At 68.5% G+C, this 18,170-nt stretch overlaps 1 protein-coding gene across 16 annotated transcripts in view; it reads left to right on the top strand.

The window, feature by feature from the left end:
* NCOR2 (nuclear receptor corepressor 2) overlaps positions 1-18,170 on the top strand; it is a 134,441-nt gene that overhangs the window by 112,734 nt on the left and 3,537 nt on the right. For 10 of the 16 annotated variants that reach the window (XM_059676235.1, XM_059676239.1, XM_059676237.1 and 7 more), the window contains 19 exons: positions 124-228; positions 391-494; positions 1,743-1,893; positions 3,895-4,026; positions 4,358-4,441; positions 5,151-5,422; positions 6,005-6,359; positions 7,458-7,679; positions 8,458-8,712; positions 9,503-9,652; positions 9,774-9,908; positions 9,986-10,190; positions 11,314-11,840; positions 12,918-13,067; positions 13,198-13,343; positions 13,702-13,895; positions 14,930-15,079; positions 15,381-15,526; positions 16,390-16,443. In XM_059676235.1, coding sequence (XP_059532218.1) covers positions 124-228; positions 391-494; positions 1,743-1,893; positions 3,895-4,026; positions 4,358-4,441; positions 5,151-5,422; positions 6,005-6,359; positions 7,458-7,679; positions 8,458-8,712; positions 9,503-9,652; positions 9,774-9,908; positions 9,986-10,190; positions 11,314-11,840; positions 12,918-13,067; positions 13,198-13,343; positions 13,702-13,895; positions 14,930-15,079; positions 15,381-15,526; positions 16,390-16,443 — 3,537 coding nt within the window. The remainder of the gene's footprint in view (positions 1-123; positions 229-390; positions 495-1,742; positions 1,894-3,894; positions 4,027-4,357; positions 4,442-5,150; positions 5,423-6,004; positions 6,360-7,457; positions 7,680-8,457; positions 8,713-9,502; positions 9,653-9,773; positions 9,909-9,985; positions 10,191-11,313; positions 11,841-12,917; positions 13,068-13,197; positions 13,344-13,701; positions 13,896-14,929; positions 15,080-15,380; positions 15,527-16,389; positions 16,444-18,170) is intronic. The other 6 variants (XM_059676246.1, XM_059676242.1, XM_059676247.1 and 3 more) reach the window with 5 other exon arrangements.

Genomic DNA, 18,170 nt, shown 5'->3' with positions numbered 1-18,170 from the left:
GGACTCCGGCCGGAACTCGGGGGCTGGCTCTGCGGACCCCCGTGGCGCTGGGCCCAGCCCGAGGTCGGCGGGGAGGGGCCCTGTCCCAGGGGCACCTGGCTCACTGCTCTCGCCCGTCCCCAGCGCCCTTCAGCAGCGTGAAGCAGGAGCAGCTGTCCCCACGGGGCCAGGCGGGGCCCCCGGAGAGCCTGGGGGTGCCCACGGCCCAGGAGACGTCCGTGCTGAGAGGTGAGGCCCGGGTCTGCCCTGTGTCCCAGCAGCTGCCCCTCCGTCCTCGGAGGGTGGAGGCGGGCGTGGGCGCTGCACCCAGGCCCAGCTGGGGAGTCGGGGGCCTCCAGGGCCTGGGCTGGGTCTCAGACACCCTGCAGCCCGCGTGTCCCCGTCTTCCAGGGACGACCCTGGGCTCGGTTTCCGGAGGGAGCATCAGCAAGGGCGTGCCCAGCGCCCGGGTGCCCGCCGAGAGCCCCATCACCTACCGCGGCTCCATCACCCACGTGAGTGCGGGCACAGCGGGGGCCGGGCCGGACGGCGGGCCGCAGGGTGGGCGGGACCCTGACTGGCTCTCTGTCCCCTCTGCGTCCGTCGCTGGTGGCACCTGCCTCGGGGGCGGGGTGACATCCTGGGATAGCAGCTCCTCCCCCGGGCAACCCCCCTGTGTCCGTGGTGCCGAGCAAATACAGAGCCCAGAGCACACCGCCCCGGGGAGCTGGCCTGGCGGCAGAGGGACGCCGGCCACGGTGCGAGACGGGCAGACACTGGGCGTCCGTCCATCCGTCCGTCCACCCGGGCTGTGGGGGAGAGTGCCTGGGGCGACCGAGTCAGCAGAGGGGAGACCTTTGGGGTCTGAGCCCTGCAGGAAATTCGGGGAACAGCATTCCGGGCCCAGGGAACAGCATGTGCAAAGGCTGAGAGGGGCAGTGAGGAGTTCGCTCGACCGACCGCCCCCCCCCCCCCCCAAGGCCAGGCCACGTCCTGGAGGTCGGCGGCAGGCACTGTGCTTTCCAGCCGCGTCTGTGACTTCAGTCCAGGGAACAGAGGCTTCCTGCTGGGCTAACCGTGACCTTGTGCTCACAGCCCGAGGGCTGGAGTCGCACGGCCAGCCCCGTGCGGGTACGCAAGGGGTGCTGGGATCCGCCAGCCATGTCTGCCCCATCCGGGGTTTGCAGAGGGCCCTTCTGGGCCTCTCCGGGGTCAGGGGTCACACACATGCACGCATAGACACTCATTTAGAGAGACATACACGCAGGCACTCGCTCTCTCTCTCTCATACGATCACGGAGGAGCTTCAGCCACAGGCTGGCCACAGGGAGGGCTTTCTGACCCCAGTGGCCTCGGGTCCCACCCCAGAGGGGTCGTCCACGCTCCGCTTTTCTCTGAACCCGGAGGTTTTGAAACCGTGACCTCCTGGTTCGTAGGTCGACACGCGGCCCCTGAGCCGCGCGGCCAGGAGAAGAGGCGCGCAGTGATGGGGGGCGGCTGGTCTGGGCGGGGACGTGGGGACGGTCTGTGTTCTGTGATGCACGGACGGGGGCTCAGAGAGGCGAAGGGACGGCCCGAGGCCACACAGCAGCTCGCTGGGAAAAGCCGCTGTTGGAGGCCAGGAACCAGGCTCCAGACGCAGTCCCACCCCCACCCCCGTCTTCTCGGAGGTCGCCCGAGGCGGGCTCTGCCGGCCACACGTGGGCACGTGGGTGGACTTGGAGGGCCCGCGGGGACACGAGCTCTCCCCCTCCGCCCCCCAGGGCACGCCGGCCGACGTCCTGTACAAGGGCACCATCACCCGGATCATCGGCGAGGACAGCCCGAGCCGCCTGGACCGCGGGCGGGAGGACGGCCTGCCCAAGGGCCACGTCATCTACGAGGGCAAGAAGGGCCACGTGCTGTCCTACGAGGGTGAGCCTGTCCCCCGGGGGCCGCGGGCGGGGCGTGGCTTCCCTCCCCCCCACGGGCTCTGCTCCAGGGACGCGGAGGGGAGAGGACCCGTGGGGCCGTGCGGGGCGGGACGGGGCTGGGACATCGCGTCTGGAGGCCCCTCGGATGGCGCTCTCAGGAGGTGCAGACAAGGAGGTCCCCTTGTTAATCCCGCGTCCGGGGAACCTGCCCGCCCGGCCTGGCCCGTCCTCCCAGCCGCAGACCCTGGCGTTTCTGGAGGGGGTCAAGGCGGGGAGGGGGGCGGGGGTCCAGAAAAGCAGGGTTGGGGCCAGAGGGCAGCCAGAGGGGACACCGTGGTGGGAGCAGGTGCCTCTTCCGTCAGCCCGAGTGGCTGGAGCGGGGGAAGAGCTGGTTCCCCTCTTACAGCGAGGAAGTGGGGTGCAAGACGCCCAAGGGCCCTGGGGCCCCCCCTCCTGGCCCCTCGAGAGAAAAGGAGGCCCAGGGTTGGGGAGGAGGGAGGCAGGGCTGGGGTGCCACCGGGAAGTAGTACGTTCAGAGGTAGTGAGCTCCCCGTCCCAGCAGGTGCGCAAGCCCCCTACCTCTGCCCAGGTCTTTACCGTGGAGGAAACAAACTGGCAGTCAGCATCATGGGGAACGGAGGCCTGGAGAGCAGAAGCTGCTGACCTCCACCCGCCTTGTGCCCCGGGTCCCAGCTCCAGGCCCCTCAGCCCCTCTCTTTCCTGATTCTGGGTTCACAACCGAGGGACTCGCACGGGAGGAGTTAATCAGGGAGGAGACGCTGGAGGAGCGTTTCCTGGCAGCGGGCACCCAGGGGTGGGGAGATAAAAGCCGCTAATGGGCACCCCTCCTGGCGGCTGGCTGCTGCCGGGCCCTCAAGTGCTTCTCAGGCGAGCGGGCGCCTTTTCCCCTCCATCCGCCTCCGCCTGTGCCCGCGGCCCCCACCCCCACATCCTGGTCCTGGTCCTGGTCCTGGGAGGTGGAGGCAGCACCATGGGGCTCAGGGAAAGGCCGCTCTCTGCTGCCACCTGGTGGAGACGGCCTTGGGGACGGTGCCAGCCTCGGCTGAATGCCCTCGGGGGATGGAGGGCCTGGCGGTCAGGCGGTCAGGCGGTCAGTCGAGGTGTTGTGGGCAGAGAGCACTGGGTGGCACCTCCACTCGGGCCCCAGACCAGTCCTGAGCCTCTAGGGTTGAGCTGATCATCTGTAAAATGGGCTGTTAATCCCTCATGCACTTTCTGGGGCCAGCGGCTGAGGCAGCAGGGAGTGGGGGGGACTGTGGCGACGCGGAGAGCGGGCGCCATCTCCCGGGGCACCTGCCTCTCTGGTCCCCCAGCAGCTGATTGTCCCCCAGTTCGAATGTGAGCTCCCGGCCAGACTTCTAGTCTCTCCCTGTGTGTCCGAAACCTCCCGGTGTTTAAACGTCAGCATTTCTGAAAACAAAATCAATAGCAGCCACAGTGTGTCGGCTGGTCCCAGTTTGCAGTCTCCAGTTTGCAGTCTCCGAATTAGCCAGTGGCTCAAGGATCCGGGGGGGGGGGGGGGGGCCGGCAGAGCCACCAAACCTGCACGCACAGAGCCCCACATTCATCAACACACGAATGGTGGTGTGTGCCCTGTGAGTTCACACCAGGGCTCGTGTGTGTGTGTGTGTGTGTGTGTGTGTGTGTTCATGTCACAAGCCGTCACTGTGCAGGCGTGTTTGTGCACAGGCTCACATTGCCGCCTGTGTGTGGTCGAGGGCACGCCGCCCACAGAGCAGCCCGGCAGGTCGGGGTTCGGGGCGCAGGAGGCGTGTCTGCGCTCCCATCTGTGTCAGTCCCTGGAAGGGCTGAGGGGCCGGTGGGGGGGGCCCTGTCCCGGCCCCGGGGCTGGATCGCGGGGCACGGACTCAGTCCGGAGGGGCCTGCGTGCACCCGCCTTGGCCGGCTTCCGGGTCCCAGGCCGTGCCCACGATCGCCCCGCGGCGGCCCCGCCCTCACCGCGAGCTTGGCCTGTTTGCAGGTGGCATGTCCGTGTCCAAGGAGGACGGCAGGAGCAGCTCGGGGCCTGCCCACGAGACGGCCGCCCCCAAGCGCACCTACGACATGATGGAGGGCCGCGTCGGCCGGGCCATCGCCTCGGGCAGCATCGAAGGTGGGAGTCCGGCCCCGTGTTCTCAGTCCGCACAGAATCGCCAGGGAGCCGGGGACCCGCTTCCAGCCGCCGAGAGAGAGCTGGTCTCTGGGCGCCGCCCGGAGGGAGCTGGGGGAGGGCCAGCCCTATCTACAGATGGGAAAACTGAGGCTCGCTCTGCGCCCAGAGACGGGACACCGCCTGCTGGGTTCTCAGCCACCACCACCATCATGGGCACGGCCGAGTGGCTGGCGGGGCTCGTCCCGGGAGGGGGGCTGTAGACCCCGACCCCGGTCACCGCCCGAGGCTGCTCGGGGACTGCCTCACGAGTCCCTCGCCCGCTCCCTCCCAGGTCTCATGGGCCGCGCCATCCCCCCTGAGCGACACAGCCCCCACCACCTGAAAGAACACCACATCCGCGGCTCCATCACGCAAGGTACCCCGCCCCCCGCCCCCACGCCACACGGCAGCTGCAGGGAGGTGACAGCAAGGTGGGGGGGGGGTACCCGAATGCGTGGGAACCAGGTCAGGGCAGGCGCTTGGGAAGGCGTGCGGACACCTGCAGTGACGGGGACACGCACAGGCCCGGTGGGGCGTTTCTCATTTGCAAAGAGAGCAAAATGTGCCCCCCCCCCCCATTCTGCCGACACCATTCATTGAGCACCTACTGTGTGCTTGGCGCTGGCCCCAGCGCTGCTGTATGTGACCTGCGGGACGGTTTGGAGGAGAAGGTGCCGTGGGCGGGAGGATTGGGGGTCATGTACCTGGGCTCTCGGTCGGTTGGTCTGTGGCGAGCGGCTGCTGCGCACCCCGGTCGACGCTCTGTAACTGGAGAGTGTCCCCCAAACACGTGTCCGCGCGCTTTGAATAGCGGTAAAGGCCGTGTTCATGAAGGGACAGTTCCTCTTCGACATCGAGCCATCGGTCGGCCGTGAAAGCGTGGATACGTTTTTGGGGGGACGCCCTGCGTGTTATTTCATTGAAGGCTCGTGAGGGGGGCCAGTGCGCCCCTCTTATAGGGGAGGACGTCGGGGCTCAGGGGGCTCAGGTCATGTGACTCGAGCCCAGAACCCGCTGGTGAGGAGGCCCCGGAGAGGGTGGGGGCCGGGGTCGCGGTGTGAGGTGGCGCCGTCTCCGTCCCGCAGGGATCCCGCGGTCCTACGTGGAGGCCCAGGAGGACTACCTGCGCCGCGAGGCCAAGCTGCTGAAGCTGGAGGGCACGCCGCCGCCGCCCCGGGACCTGGCCCGCCCCCTGGAGGCCCTGGGCACCCTGAAGCTGAAGCCGCCCCACGAGGGCCTGGTGGCCACGGTGAAGGAGGCCGGGCGCTCGGTCCACGAGATCCCCCGCGAGGAGCTGCGGCGCACGCCCGAGCTGCCCCTGGCCCCGAGGCCGCTCAAGGAGGGCTCCATCACGCAGGTACCGCGCTGGGGGCCGCGGAGCCGTGGGCTGGCCACAGGGACGCCCGTCCGATTCTAGAATGTTCCCGAACCCAAGGGCGTTTCCCCCTCTTATGAAAGTAACGCAAACGTCCGAGCGGCCGGGGAGCTGCGGGGCCTGCAGGCACCGGCCGAGTACGCGGTCCCCTCCCCGCGGCCGGCGGGGCCGGGCCTGTGTCTGCAGCTGCCCTTGCTGGCGGGAGCTGGGGCCTCACCCTGACCTCCCGGCCGGAAGCCTCGGGGCGTGGGGGGCGTGGGGGGCGTGGGAGCGGAACTCGCTGCCCGGCCTCCGAGGGGAGGCCCCGCTTCACGGGAGGGAGGATTCGCCCCTGGGGGTGTTGGCCTCGCTCCAGCCAACCCCAGGGGCCAGGAGCCGGTCCCCCACTTGCTCCAGGACGGGCTGGCCCCTGTGCCTTCTGCTGACCCTCCCCCAGGCGGCTCTGAGGCCCGAGGCCAGGCCGGGCCCCTCCAGTGTGGCCTGTGGCTCCCCGTGTTGTAGCTGAGCAGCCGAGGCTGAGCTTGTGGCTGGTGCTCACCCCCCTTCTCCCGCCCTCCCCCCCAGGGCACCCCGCTCAAGTACGACGCGGGCACGGCCTCCTCGGGCTCCAAGAAGCATGACGTGCGCTCCATCATCGGCAGCCCCGGCCGCACCTTCCCGGCCGTGCACCCGCTGGACGTGATGGCCGACGCGCGGGCGCTGGAGCGCGCCTGCTACGAGGAGAGCCTCAAGGGCCGGTCGGGCGCGGGCAGCGGCTCGGGGGGCTCCATCACGCGGGGCGCCCCGGTCATCGTGCCCGAGTTGGGCAAGCCCCGCCAGAGCCCCCTCGCCTACGAGGACCACGCGGCCTCCTTCGCCGGCCCCCTCCCCCGCGGCTCACCCGGGACCACGCGGGAGCCCACGCCACGCCTGCAGGAGGGTGCGTGGGGCGTGGGGGAGGGTGCGTGGGGCGCGGGGGAGGGTGGGGGTGACGGTGGGGGGACTCCCATCTCGGGAAACCCTCGCTGCCCACGCTCAGCTCAGGCCGGGCCCTGGGGGTGCCCACCAAGCCACCGTGGGTTCTGCCCCAGATCCGGCTCAGGAACCCCGCCTCCCCCACCGCCTGCTCCTCAGACGCCAGATTCGCACTGAGCCCCACCCCCTGCTGAAGCACATCCCTCCGGGACCTCTCACCGCTCCCAGAGGGAAGCTGGCCTGTCCGTCCGGCCTCCGGCCTCGGGAGCCTGCGGCTCGGCCTCCCGCCCACTGTTCCGCCCCGGCTCAGCCAGACGGCCCCTTTCTGCTCCCAGGGCCTTTGCACGAGCCGTGCCCCACCTCCAGGTCTTTACCCAACTGGCGTCCTGTCCTCCCTCAGGTCCGGCCCAAAGGCCACCTCCTCAGGGTGGCTGCTCGCCCATTCTGCCCCATTCGTCCCCGTCTCAGTCGTCTCCGAGCGCCTGCAGCTCTCACGTGATGACTGTTTGTCGGGACAGCGCTGGCTGCCCGGGGCTCCTGGCGTGTTTCTGTTCTGTGGACTGAGTGAATGAAACAAACGCATGCTGATTTTTTTTTTTAAGAACTAAAATAAAACAGCCCGGCCAGCGTGGCTCAGTGGTTGAGCACCGACCCATGAACCAGGAGGTCAGGGCTCGATTCCCGGTCGGGGCACAGGCCCGGGTTACGGGCTCGGTCCCCAGTAGGAGGCGTGCAGGAGGCAGCCGATCCATGATTCTCTCTCACCATGGATGTTTCTTATTAAAGTTTCTCCCTCTCCCTTCCTCTCTCTAAAATCAGTCAAAACATATATTTTTCAAAAACAACCAAAAAAACAACAAAACACTAGAAGCAAATGAGTAAATGATCAAAACAAAACAAAAAACTAAGAGGCAAATAAGTGGGTGAGGTCCTGGGGTCCTGGGGCCCCAGAGACACCCGTCCCCTCCCCCCGCCCCCCATGAACACCAGCCTGGGGGCCATGGGGGGGGCTGGGGGGCCGGGGGCACCGGGGCCTGATGCCTGCCCCGCTCTGGGTCCACAGGCAGCCACTCGTCCAGCAAGGCGGCCCAGGACCGGAAGCTGACGTCCACGCCCCGGGAGATCGCCAAGTCCCCGCACAGCGCGGCGCCCGAGCACCACCCCCACCCGCTCTCGCCGTACGAGCACCTCCTCCGGGGCGTGAGCGGCGTGGACCTGTACCGCGGCCACATCCCGCTGGCCTTCGACCCCGCCGCCATCCCCCGCGGGATCCCCCTGGACGCAGGTGACTGTCCGGGCGCACAGGCCCCGAAGCCGGGGTGGGGGCCCCGTTCGGGTGGCTCCTCGTGCATCCGCGAGGCGCTGCCGTTTGGGGAAACTCAGGCTTAGAGCTGGGGAGGCCGACGGTGCAGCCGTGGGAATTGCCTGGTTGGGATTGGTCTGCAGCGCCTGAGGGACAGGCTGGGGTGACGTTTCCCAGTGGTTTGCTTTCCCCAAGGGCCTGGTCAGCGCCTTTAAAATCGCAAACAGCCCCGGCCGGTGTGGCTCAGTGGATAGCACCTCGGCCTGCGGACTGAAGGGTCCCGGGTTCGATTGCGGTCCAGGGCACGTACTTCGTTGCAGGCTCCTCCCAGCCCGGGCCCTGGTTGGGGCGCGTGCAGGAGGCAACCCATCGATGTGCTTCTCTCACATCGACGTTTCTCTCTGTCTCTCCCTCTCCCTTCCACCCTCCCTAAAAATCAGTGGAAAAATATTCCCGGGTGAGGATTAACAAAAAAAATCACAAACGATCTCAGGAAGCTCCAGTGGGCGTTCCCCGAATATTCGGGTGCCCCCCTCGGTATTTCGGGGACCCGCATTTCCCACGCCCTGTAGCTGGGAGAAGTTCAGCCCAGAGAACACCGTCACCAAGAGCCCCCACGTGTTTTGGGGAACAGCTGTCTCTCTCCTTAGAGGCCTCAGTTCTCTCCTGGGGTGTTTGGGGCGACGCAGTCAGGGTGCGGGCGCGGGGGGCACGAGGACAGGTGGGGTGCCTGACCTCTGACCCCGTGTCCCTCTCCCAGCGGCCGCTGCCTATTACCTGCCCCGGCACCTGGCCCCGAACCCCACCTACCCGCACCTGTACCCGCCCTACCTCATCCGCGGCTACCCCGAGACGGCAGCGCTGGAGAACCGGCAGACCATCATCAACGACTACATCACCTCCCAGCAGATGCACCACAACGCGGCCACCGCCATGGCCCAGCGCGCCGACATGCTGCGCGGCCTGGCCCCCCGCGAGTCCTCGCTGGCGCTCAACTACGCCGCCGGCCCGCGAGGTGGGTGGCGCCCGGGCCCCCCCTCCCCCGTGCAGGCCAGCGGGAGGTGCCCACCGTGTGTCCCCGCGGAGGTGTGGGTGGGGGCCGCCCGGCCGGTGGGCGTGCGCTGGCGTCCGATGGCCGTGTGGACCCCGGAGGCTCGGCCGGGCGGTGCGTGGTCCTGGGGTCAGGCTGTCGGGATTTCGGGTTCCCTGACTCGCAAGGGCCTGGGGTGGCGTTGCATGCGCCCATGGAAGTCGTCCTCTGGGGGAGAAATTTCCAGAATGTTCTGGAACGCCCACGTCCGAGTTCGGGTCCAGTTGGGAAAATGGGTCACAAGGTGGGGATGGGGGCCCTGGCCGGTGTGGCTCAGTGGGTAGAGCGTCGTCCTGCAGACCGAGGGGTCCCGGGTTCGGTTCCGGTCAAAGGCACGAACCCCGGGTGCAGGCTCCCCAGCCTGGGCCCTGGTCGGGTGCGTGCAGGAGGCAACTCACCGGTGTGTCTCTCTCCCTCCCCCCCCTCTCTGTGAACCAGAGGGAAACGTCCTCAGTGAGGATTAAAGGTGGGGATGGGCAGGGAATCGAGGCTGAGCAGCCGCGTGGCCGTGTACACGGGGCCGACGGCAGGCACGGCCACAGCCGGGTTGGCAGCCGCAGGGAGGGCACCGGAGCCCCTGGCGTTCAGAAGGGCCCCGCGGGGCAGCGCGTGCACCTGGGAGGGAACCCCAGGGTGTGGTGTCCGACGGGGGCCTGTGGTGGGCCAGCCTGTGTCCCCTCCCCCGTGGCTACAGCCGCCGCCGCCTCCCCCACAGGCATCATCGACCTGTCCCAAGTGCCACACCTGCCCGTGCTGGTGCCCCCGACGCCGGGCACGGCCGCCACCGCCATGGACCGCCTGGCCTACATCCCCACCGCAGCCCAGCACTTCAGTAGCCGGCTCAGCAGCTCCCCGCTCTCCCCAGGTAGCGCCTGGGCCTGCCCCGTCCGGGGTCGGGAGGCCAGCGGCTGGCTGGGCGCCCCCAGGCCGACGCCTCGCCGGCTCTGTTCCACCCGGGGCTGAGCCGCTGGCCTTTTGGTTTCCAGGAGGCCCCACCCACCTGACAAAACCCACCACGTCCTCGTCCGAGCGGGAGCGGGACCGGGACCGGGAGCGGGAGCGCGAGAAGTCCATCCTCACGTCCAGCACCACGGTGGAGCACGCGCCCATCTGGAGGCCCGGTAGGCCCCAGGGACCCACCCCGGCCCTGCCCGCCGGCCGCCGAGGCCGGCCTCTCACCCGCCGCCTGTCCCCCCAGGTACCGAGCAGAGCGGCGGCAGCGGCAGCGGGGGTGGGGGCAGCAGCAGCAGCCGCCCCGCCTCCCACCCCCACCAGCACTCGCCCATCTCGCCCCGGACCCAGGACGCCGTCCAGCAGCGGCCCAGCGTGCTGCACAACACGAGCATGAAGGGCGTGGTCACCTCCGTGGAGCCCGGCACGCCCACGGTCCTGAGGTGGGCCAGGTTGGCACCGGGCGGGGCCGCGGGCGGGCGGGCGGGCGGCCGAGGGATAGTGACGTGGGTGGCCCTGTGGGTTGGAGACAGACGGGTGCTGATGGGTGGGGAGGCAGGTGGGTGGTGGGAGGGTGCCTAGACGGTGGGTGGATGGGGAGAGGGGTGAGGAGCTGAGAGGATGGGTGGGTGGGTGAGTAGGTGACGAGATGGTGACTGGGATGGATGGATGGATAGACAGATGGGTGGATAGACGGATGGAGGAATGGATGGGTCTTGGATGGATGGAGGGAGGGAGAGACGGCAGGCAGGTCAGTGTGGGCGACGGGAGCAGGATGCCAGGCGGATGGTAGATGATGAGGCGGGTACCCAGGTGAGGACGTGCCGGGTGGATGGATGAGGAGGTGGACAGGTGTTGGGTTCAGGGGAGTCTGTGGACAGACCCCCAGGCCCCCCCACAACCAAGCAAGGCCCTCAAACAGGAGACGGTGCCCCTCCTGCCTGGACAGCACCCAGCGGTTCCCTGAGGGGGGCGAGGCCCCCGATCCCGCTCACTCTCACAAGGGGCCCAGGTCCCCTCTGGTGACAAATACCCCAAGGACTGGGGGAGGGGCTTCCCGGAACCCCCTGCTCCTGCCGCCCCCCTCCCCCCCACACACTGGCCGCCCTCATCCCGTCCTCCCCGCGACTCGTTATGAAACGTGACGGCTCGTTTCCCAGAAGCCTCGGCCTCGCCCCAGCACTCCCCGGCGTCCTCTCTCACGGCGCCGACGTGTAGCCTCCAGCCACCACCCTCCGATAGGGTCCGGTTTGTAGGTTCACACGTCTACAGTCCCTTCTTAACCAGAGCGCAGGGAGCTTTTGTCTGTTTCGTGCAGTGCTGTGTCCCTGACGCATAGTGGGGGCTCCGCATAGTGGGGGCTCCGTTCACCATTGTGAAAGGATGACGGAAGGAACAAATGAATGAATGAGTGAGTGGGTGAGGTCACGCTCTGCAGGCCAGCATCAGGAGGGTGGGTTCATCCAGGGAGCAGTGGGGAACGGGGGCCCCCCGCCCCCAGGTGTCAGAGCGAGGGGGTGACGCAGGCCCCAGCCGTGGCTCCCGCTGCCTCCTGACCCCCCTCTCCTCCCCCAGGTCCACCTCCACCTCCTCGCCCGTCCGCCCAGCCGCCACATTCCCACCCGCCGCCCACTGCCCGCTGGGCAGCACCCTGGACGGGGTCTACCCCACCCTCCTGGACCCCGTCCTGCTGCCCAAAGAGGCCCCGAGGGTCAGCCGGCCTGAGAGGCCCCGCGGGGACGCGGGCCACACCTTCCTCGCCAAGCCCCAGGCCCGCGCCGGGCTGGAGCCCGCCTCCTCCCCGGGCAAGGGCGCCGAGCCCCGGGCCCTGGCCCCCGCCGGCCCCGGCCACGCGGCCATCGCCCGCACCCCAGCGAAGAGCCTCGCCGCCCACCGCGCCAGCCCGGACCCGCCGGCCGCGGACCTGCACCGGGAAAAGACTCAAAGTAAACCCTTTTCCATCCAGGAACTGGAGCTCCGAGCACTGGGTAAGACCACCCTGACAGCGGCCACCTTCATAGACGCGATAATCATGCGTCAAATTGCTCACGATAAAGGGCCGCGAGAAGGAGGTTCGCTGGCCGCCGACTCCCCTCGCGACGGTAAGCCCCCGGGCCCGCCGCGCCCGCACCCCGTCTTCGTGGCCTAAAGATACTTCCAGATCTCTGCTTTTATTTTCCGCCCCGCCCCCGCCCCCCCATTTTTCATTGATTTTGGTCTTTGGTTTTGTTTTTTTTCCACGTCGTCTTCGTCGATTGCACGCGCTGCCGTCCCGCCGGCTGCCTGCCGCCCGCCCCCCCTCCGGTGTGGGGGGGGCGCCCCCTCCTCTGCACATCGTTTTATCATGATTTTTTTTTTTTTTGGATTTTCGCTTCTTTTCCTTAAATGAATGGATCTGTGGTTTTGACTTCCCGCCGCGCCTCCCATCGCCCCACTTTTGCACCTCCTTCGCCCGGGGAGCAGGGAGTGGGCCCGGGGGCGCAGGCGCGGCCTGCTGCCGTGTGTGGATGGAGGATTCGGTGTGGAGGACGCCCGCCGAGGACGCCGGGAAGGGGGGGGGACGCTCCACTTTCCAGGAGGAGCTGGGGAGCTGACCCCTGCCTCCCGCCAGGTTGTCCGGGAGCCGTGGGATGCCCTGGCCCCGGGTGTCCGCCCCCCCACCCCCGCACTCCCCCCCGCTGTCCCCCTGCTCTGCGACAGGGGAGTCTTCCCACCTCCGGCCCCGGCTCGGGCTCCTCTTTACTGGACTGGGGGCTGCGGGGGACCCTCAGACTAATTGTCACTCCCTGCCCCCCCCACCCCCGCCAGACCTCACTCCCTCCAGCCCATCACGGCCGATCCACACCCCCGTTCCCAGAGACACACCCCCCTCCCCCGTCTTTCTCTCCCCCAGCTCATGCCCCCGATCTCTCTCTGTCTGAGTTTCTCTCTCTCTCTCTGTCCCCCCACTCTCTCACCCTGCCTGCCGGGGTGCCCCAGTCTCTCCTCTCCTCCATCTCTCTCCCTCTCTGCTGTCCCCTCTCCCTCCTTCCTCAGTGCACCCCGACCCTGGCCACCCCCTCTCCATCCGCCCAGATGCCCAGCTCTGGCCTGGGGACCAGCCCGCGGGGCAGGCAGGGGAGGCCGGGGGCAGCCCGCTCCCAGCACCAGCTGGCCTGACCCAGGCTCGCCCGCTGCAGGTTACCATGGCGGCAGCTACAGCCCCGACGGGGTGGAGCCCGTCAGCCCCGTGAGCTCCCCCAGCCTGGCCCACGACAAGGGGCTCCCCAAGCACCTCGAGGAGCTGGACAAGAGCCACCTGGAGGGGGACCTGCGGCACAAGCAGCCAGGTGGGCCCCCCGCACCAGCCCTGCGAGCATAGGCGTGACCCCATCCCGCAGACCGGAAGACCGAGGCGCCCAGAGGTTGGGGGACGGCCCAGCCCCACCCCCGCCCTGACCCGCCCTGCTCTGCCCACAGGCTCCGGGAAGCTGGGCGGTGAGGCCACGCACCTCCCCCACCTGCGGCCGCTGTCCGAGAGCCAGCCCGCCTCCAGCCCGCTGCTCCAGACCGTGCCGGGGGTCAAAGGTCACCAGCGGGTGGTCACCCTGGCCCAGCACATCAGTGTAACTACCCTTCCTCGTCACCTCTGCATCGGGGGTGGGCCTGTGGCGGGGCAGGGGTTAGGCAGGCGGGGAGCCTCTTGTCTGATGGGTAAACAGAGTCCTGGCGGGGGGGCCTGGGGACCCCCGAGTCTCCAAGTCAGATTCTGCAGCTGCCCCTCGTCCAGCTGACGGGGCCTCGGCCTGAGCCCCGGTTCCACGCCCCCGGGTACGCGGGGCATCCCGGCCGCTGTGGGCAGGGAGCCCAGGACTGACCTGGGCTCCGCCCTCATAGCTCAGTCGAGCCCCCGCTCCCGGAAGGTTCTGGCACGTGAACGCCGTCTGACCCTTGACCCCATGCCTCCTCCCACCCGGCCCGCAGGAGGTCATCACGCAGGACTACACCCGGCACCACCCGCAGCAGCTCGGCACGCCCCTCCCCGCGCCCCTCTACTCCTTCCCCGGCGCCACCTGCCCCGTCCTGGACCTCCGCCGCCCGCCCAGCGACCTCTACCTCCCGCCCCCGGACCACGGCGCCCCCGCCCGCGGCTCCCCGCACAGCGAAGGGGGCAAGAGGTGCGTGCTGGGGCCAGGCGGGTGCACTGCCCCCTGCCGGTCAGCCTGCGGGAGGCCCCGTCAGCCGTCTGCCCCTCGATGCCAGGGTACAGAGGAGACGCTGAGGCCCGGGAGACGGGAGCCTGGTTCAAGGTCACGGCTGACAGATAATGGCGTGTCCGTGGGCTCCAGGCACCGAGTAAACACCTGACCCGGGTTACCCAGGACTCCCCGCGGCCCCGGGAGGTGTAGGCAGCAAAGTCCCATTTCACAGATGAAGACACTAAGGCGTGAGGCGGGAACTCACTGGCCCACGGGGGCGCAGCCTGTAAGTGGCGGAGCTGGGATTCGAACCAGAGCCGTGTACCTGAGAGCAGCGCCCCGCCGGCTGGCACACTCACCCCGGGTCCCCCTGGGCGCCTGGGGTGCCGAGGAGAGGGACGGTCCCCAGCTCCGGGGTGGAGCCATTCTGGGTCGGGGGGCACCGGCTGAGGGAGACGCAGAGGTGGCAGCCCCGGGGTGTGGGGGGCAGTGGGGCACCTGGCACGGGTGCAGGAGGGGCCTGCGGACCCGTCCTGAGCGCCGTCCAGCCACAGCCTGTTCACACACAGCCCACAAGCTGAGGGCGGTGCTACATTTTTACTTTTCAATTTTTTAAAAAATATGTATCAGGGAGGAAGGGAGAGAAACATCCATGATGAGAGAGAATCATGGATCGGCTGCCTCCTGCACGCCCCCTCCTGGGGATCGAGCCCGCAACCCGGGCCTGTGCCCCGACCGGGAATCAAAGCGTGACCTCCTGGTTCATAGGTCAAAGCACTCTCCACTGAGCCACACCGGCCGGGCTGGGTTAATGTTTGTAAAAAATAAAAAAAAATAAAAAAACACGCAGCAGAGACCACAGGTGGCCATGGCACCTAAAACACCGTCCGGCTCTTCCCAGGAGGGCGGGCGAGCCCTGGTTCAGAGGCGCCGCCTGCCGGGGGCGGGGAGAGGGGGCCCCTCGGGAGGGGGCGCCTGAGCTCTGACCACCGCGGGGACCCTTCTCCGCGCAGGTCGCCGGAGCCGAGCAAGACGGCGGCCCTGGGCGGCGGTGAGGACGGCATCGAGCCCGTGTCCCCGCCGGAGGGCCTGGCGGAGCCCGGGCACCCCCGGAGCGCCCTGTACCCCCCGCTGTACCGCGATGGGGAGCAGGCAGAGTCCAGGTACCTTAGCGCCAGCCCCACCCCCACCCCCACCCCACCATGGAGGCTCAGGACAGCCCCTTGCGCCCGGGGCCTCGGGTTCACCAAGGCTTCCTCCCACCTGGCCGCTTCCCGGATGCGGGCTGGCGTCTCTCAGCTCTGGCGGCCGGTGCAGGCGACGTGGCCTGAGGAGGGACGGGGCCGCGGCGGGAGGGGCTGGGGTGGATCTCGGGCAGCCGGGGGGGGGGGGGGGGGCGAGCGCCCCATCGCGGGAGGTGAGCACGCCCTCGGCGGGGAGCTGACCGGGTCCGGCCTCCGGCAGGATGGGCTCCAAGTCTCCAGGCAGCACCGGCCAGCCGCCCGCCTTCTTCAGCAAGCTGACCGAGAGCACCTCCGCCATGGTCAAGTCCAAGAAGCAGGAGATCAACAGGAAGCTCGGCACCCACAGCCGGAACGAGCCCGAATACAGTAAGGGCCCGGCGCCGAGCGGCCGTGGAGACCCACAGTGGGGGCGGGGAGGGGAGGGGCGGGGAGGGGACCACTGACCACCCTGCCGGGCCCTTCGCCCGGTCCAGGCTGGTCTCTGTGCCGTAGGCACTTGGCAGCAGTGCCCGCCCCCGGGGGCGCCCAGGGAATAGGCGTGTGAAGGGCCGGGGGCACCGGGCATTGGGGTCACGTGTCCCCCGTTCACGGTGCTCGTCCCGTGGGTGGTCCCCGTTTACGTGGTGAGTGCCCTGAACCCCAGCCAAGCTCCGCCTCCCGCAGCCGCTCTCAGGACAGCGAACGGCAGGAACCGGCCATGTCCCGGGTCTCAGGAGGCCTCAAGGGCCGGGGGCGTGGGGGGAGCCGGATCCTCCTCTCTGTGTGTTTTTTTCTTAATATGTTTTTATTGACTTTTTCTTTTTTGAGAGACAGGAAGGGAGAGGGAGAGAGAGAGAAACATCAATGAGAGAGAAACATCATGGACCGGCTGCCTCCTGCACGCCCCCTCCCCCCGGGGATTGAGCCCGCAGCCCGGGCCTGTGCCCTGACCGGGAGTCAAACCGGCGGCCGCTTGGTTCCTGTGTCGAGCTCCTCTTTCCGGGGATGGCCTGGAAACTTGCAGACAGTCCCTGGACCAGCCGGTGCCTCGGGGCCTTGCGGGTGGGGGTGCAGGTCAGCAGGTCAGCAGCCTGGCGAGCTGGTTGGAAATACAGCCCCAGGACCTGCCCCGGCAGGAGCCCGTCTGCACTGAGCCAGCGCCCGGGTGGCACCTGGCCTGACCCGCAGGTGGCAGCGGGGTGAGGGCGCGGGCCGCCGGCTGTGGGTCTCACCTCTCCTCACCCCTCCAGATATCGGCCAGCCCGGGACCGAGATCTTCAACATGCCCGCCATCACCGGCGCAGGTAACCGCCCGCCCGGCCCGTGGGCGCCGGCCCCTCCCCCCCCTCCCCCAGCCCAGCTGCGCCCGGGAGGTCAGGGTGCAAGGAGACTGGGGGACCTGGCCTTGGAGTCCCGGGGGCACTGCCCCCACCGGAGTCCTCGTAGCTCCAAGGTGTCCCCTCCTCTGTCTACCCCAGCCCTGGGGGGGCCAGCGAGGCTGGCGAGGAGGCCCGGGTGCGTTTAGACGGGGTGAGGTGTGCGGACGGCCGTCGGGGAACCTGCCCGGCTCACCTGCGACGTCCCAGAGGGAATGTGACTGTGTGGAGGGGCCTGGGCTCGCACTCGGGGTGCACAGGCTTCCCTCGGGCCCGTGCGGGCACGTCTTACAGTGAGAGCATCCGCTTACGTGAACGTTCGAGCCGGGCAGTCGAAGCAGCCGCGTGGGTGTCACAGACGGGGCTGAAGTTCGCACACGTTTAAAAGTATTTTTTTATTGGTTTTTGGAGAGAGAGGAAGGGAGGGTGATGGAAAGGTCAGAGAGAAACTCCCATCGGCTGCCTCCTGCTCGCCCCCCCTGGGGACGGAGCCCACAGCCCCGGCCTGTGCCCTGACCGGGAATAGAACTGCGACCTCTTGGTTCATAGGTTGATGCTCAACCACTGAGCCTCCCGGCCATTTTTCAGCTAAAACTGAAGCCGTCTGTGGGCTCAGGGGCCCCCTGGGGTTGGACCCCGTCCTCGGGCAGGGGCCACACTGTGTTTCTTCAGGGAAGGACTGGGTGGGGCCGAGTCTGGTGTGAGGGGTCTGAGCCCTGAGCCGCTGGGGGGCTGTCACCCTCCGTGGACGGGGCCCCGTGTGCAGAGGTAGTGTGTTTGCAGGACTCTGAGCTCTGGCCCTGCCAGGGGACCCTAAGCCGGGGGACCCTGAGCCGGGGGAGTGGGGCATGTGCTGCCGTGCCTGGGGGCCTGCGTCCCCAGGCTGGTGAGCAGAGGGCCGCTGGGTTGTGCGACCGGCCGGCTGCTGGCTCCCCTGGTGGGTCCCTGCTGGGTCCCAGCTCTCCCCAGGGACCCCGGGGAGGAGACAGTCCGTCCAGAACAACAAGGGGGTTAGAAACGAGTGTTTCTGGAAGGTCCCGCACCTGACAGGCTGCTGGGCTCCCGCGCTGTAACCGGACACGGGCCGCCTCCCGCAGGGTCAGCGCAGGGACACCTGTGGCCGCTGAGCCCGAACCCGGCCAGAGGCCGTCGCGGCCCGCGTGCTCCGCGTCGAGGTGTCCGCGTTCCCGGGGTTTGCTCAGCGTGCGGGGCGCTCGCCCTGCTGGGCGTTTGGCGTTTTCTGGGGGACACAGTTCCGTGTGTGTTTAAAGTGCTGACACAGCTGGGAGGTGGGAGAGGGCGCCCCCTGGCGGCAAAAAGAAAAATAATGTAGTTGCCCACAGGTTGCCAGAGAAACGGGATGTGGAGGCTGCCACGTGGGCACAGGCCACGGGTCTCTCGCTCTCGGACCCCGGGGGGGTCACTGGGTTTCCTCACGTTGGCTCAGAGCGAAGGATTAAAATTCTCGGAGACGCTGCCCGGCGGCTCGCGGCTTTGCCGGCAAAGTCTGGCTTCGAGAAAGTTCTGAAGAGAGACCCATTCCCCGGGGTTGGCACAAGTGCCCAGAACGGATCCCAGAAAAACACCAGGGTCAGGAACCCGGGCGCAGGAAGGAGGCTCGGTGGCCAGCGGCTTCTGGGTGGCTCCGTGGGGAG

Source organism: Myotis daubentonii, chromosome 19 (assembly GCF_963259705.1).
Source record: "Myotis daubentonii chromosome 19, mMyoDau2.1, whole genome shotgun sequence".
Lineage (NCBI taxonomy): Eukaryota > Metazoa > Chordata > Mammalia > Chiroptera > Vespertilionidae > Myotis > Myotis daubentonii.
Note: the sequence above shows the minus strand (reverse complement) of the source record. Positions and strands in the feature narration are given on the sequence as shown.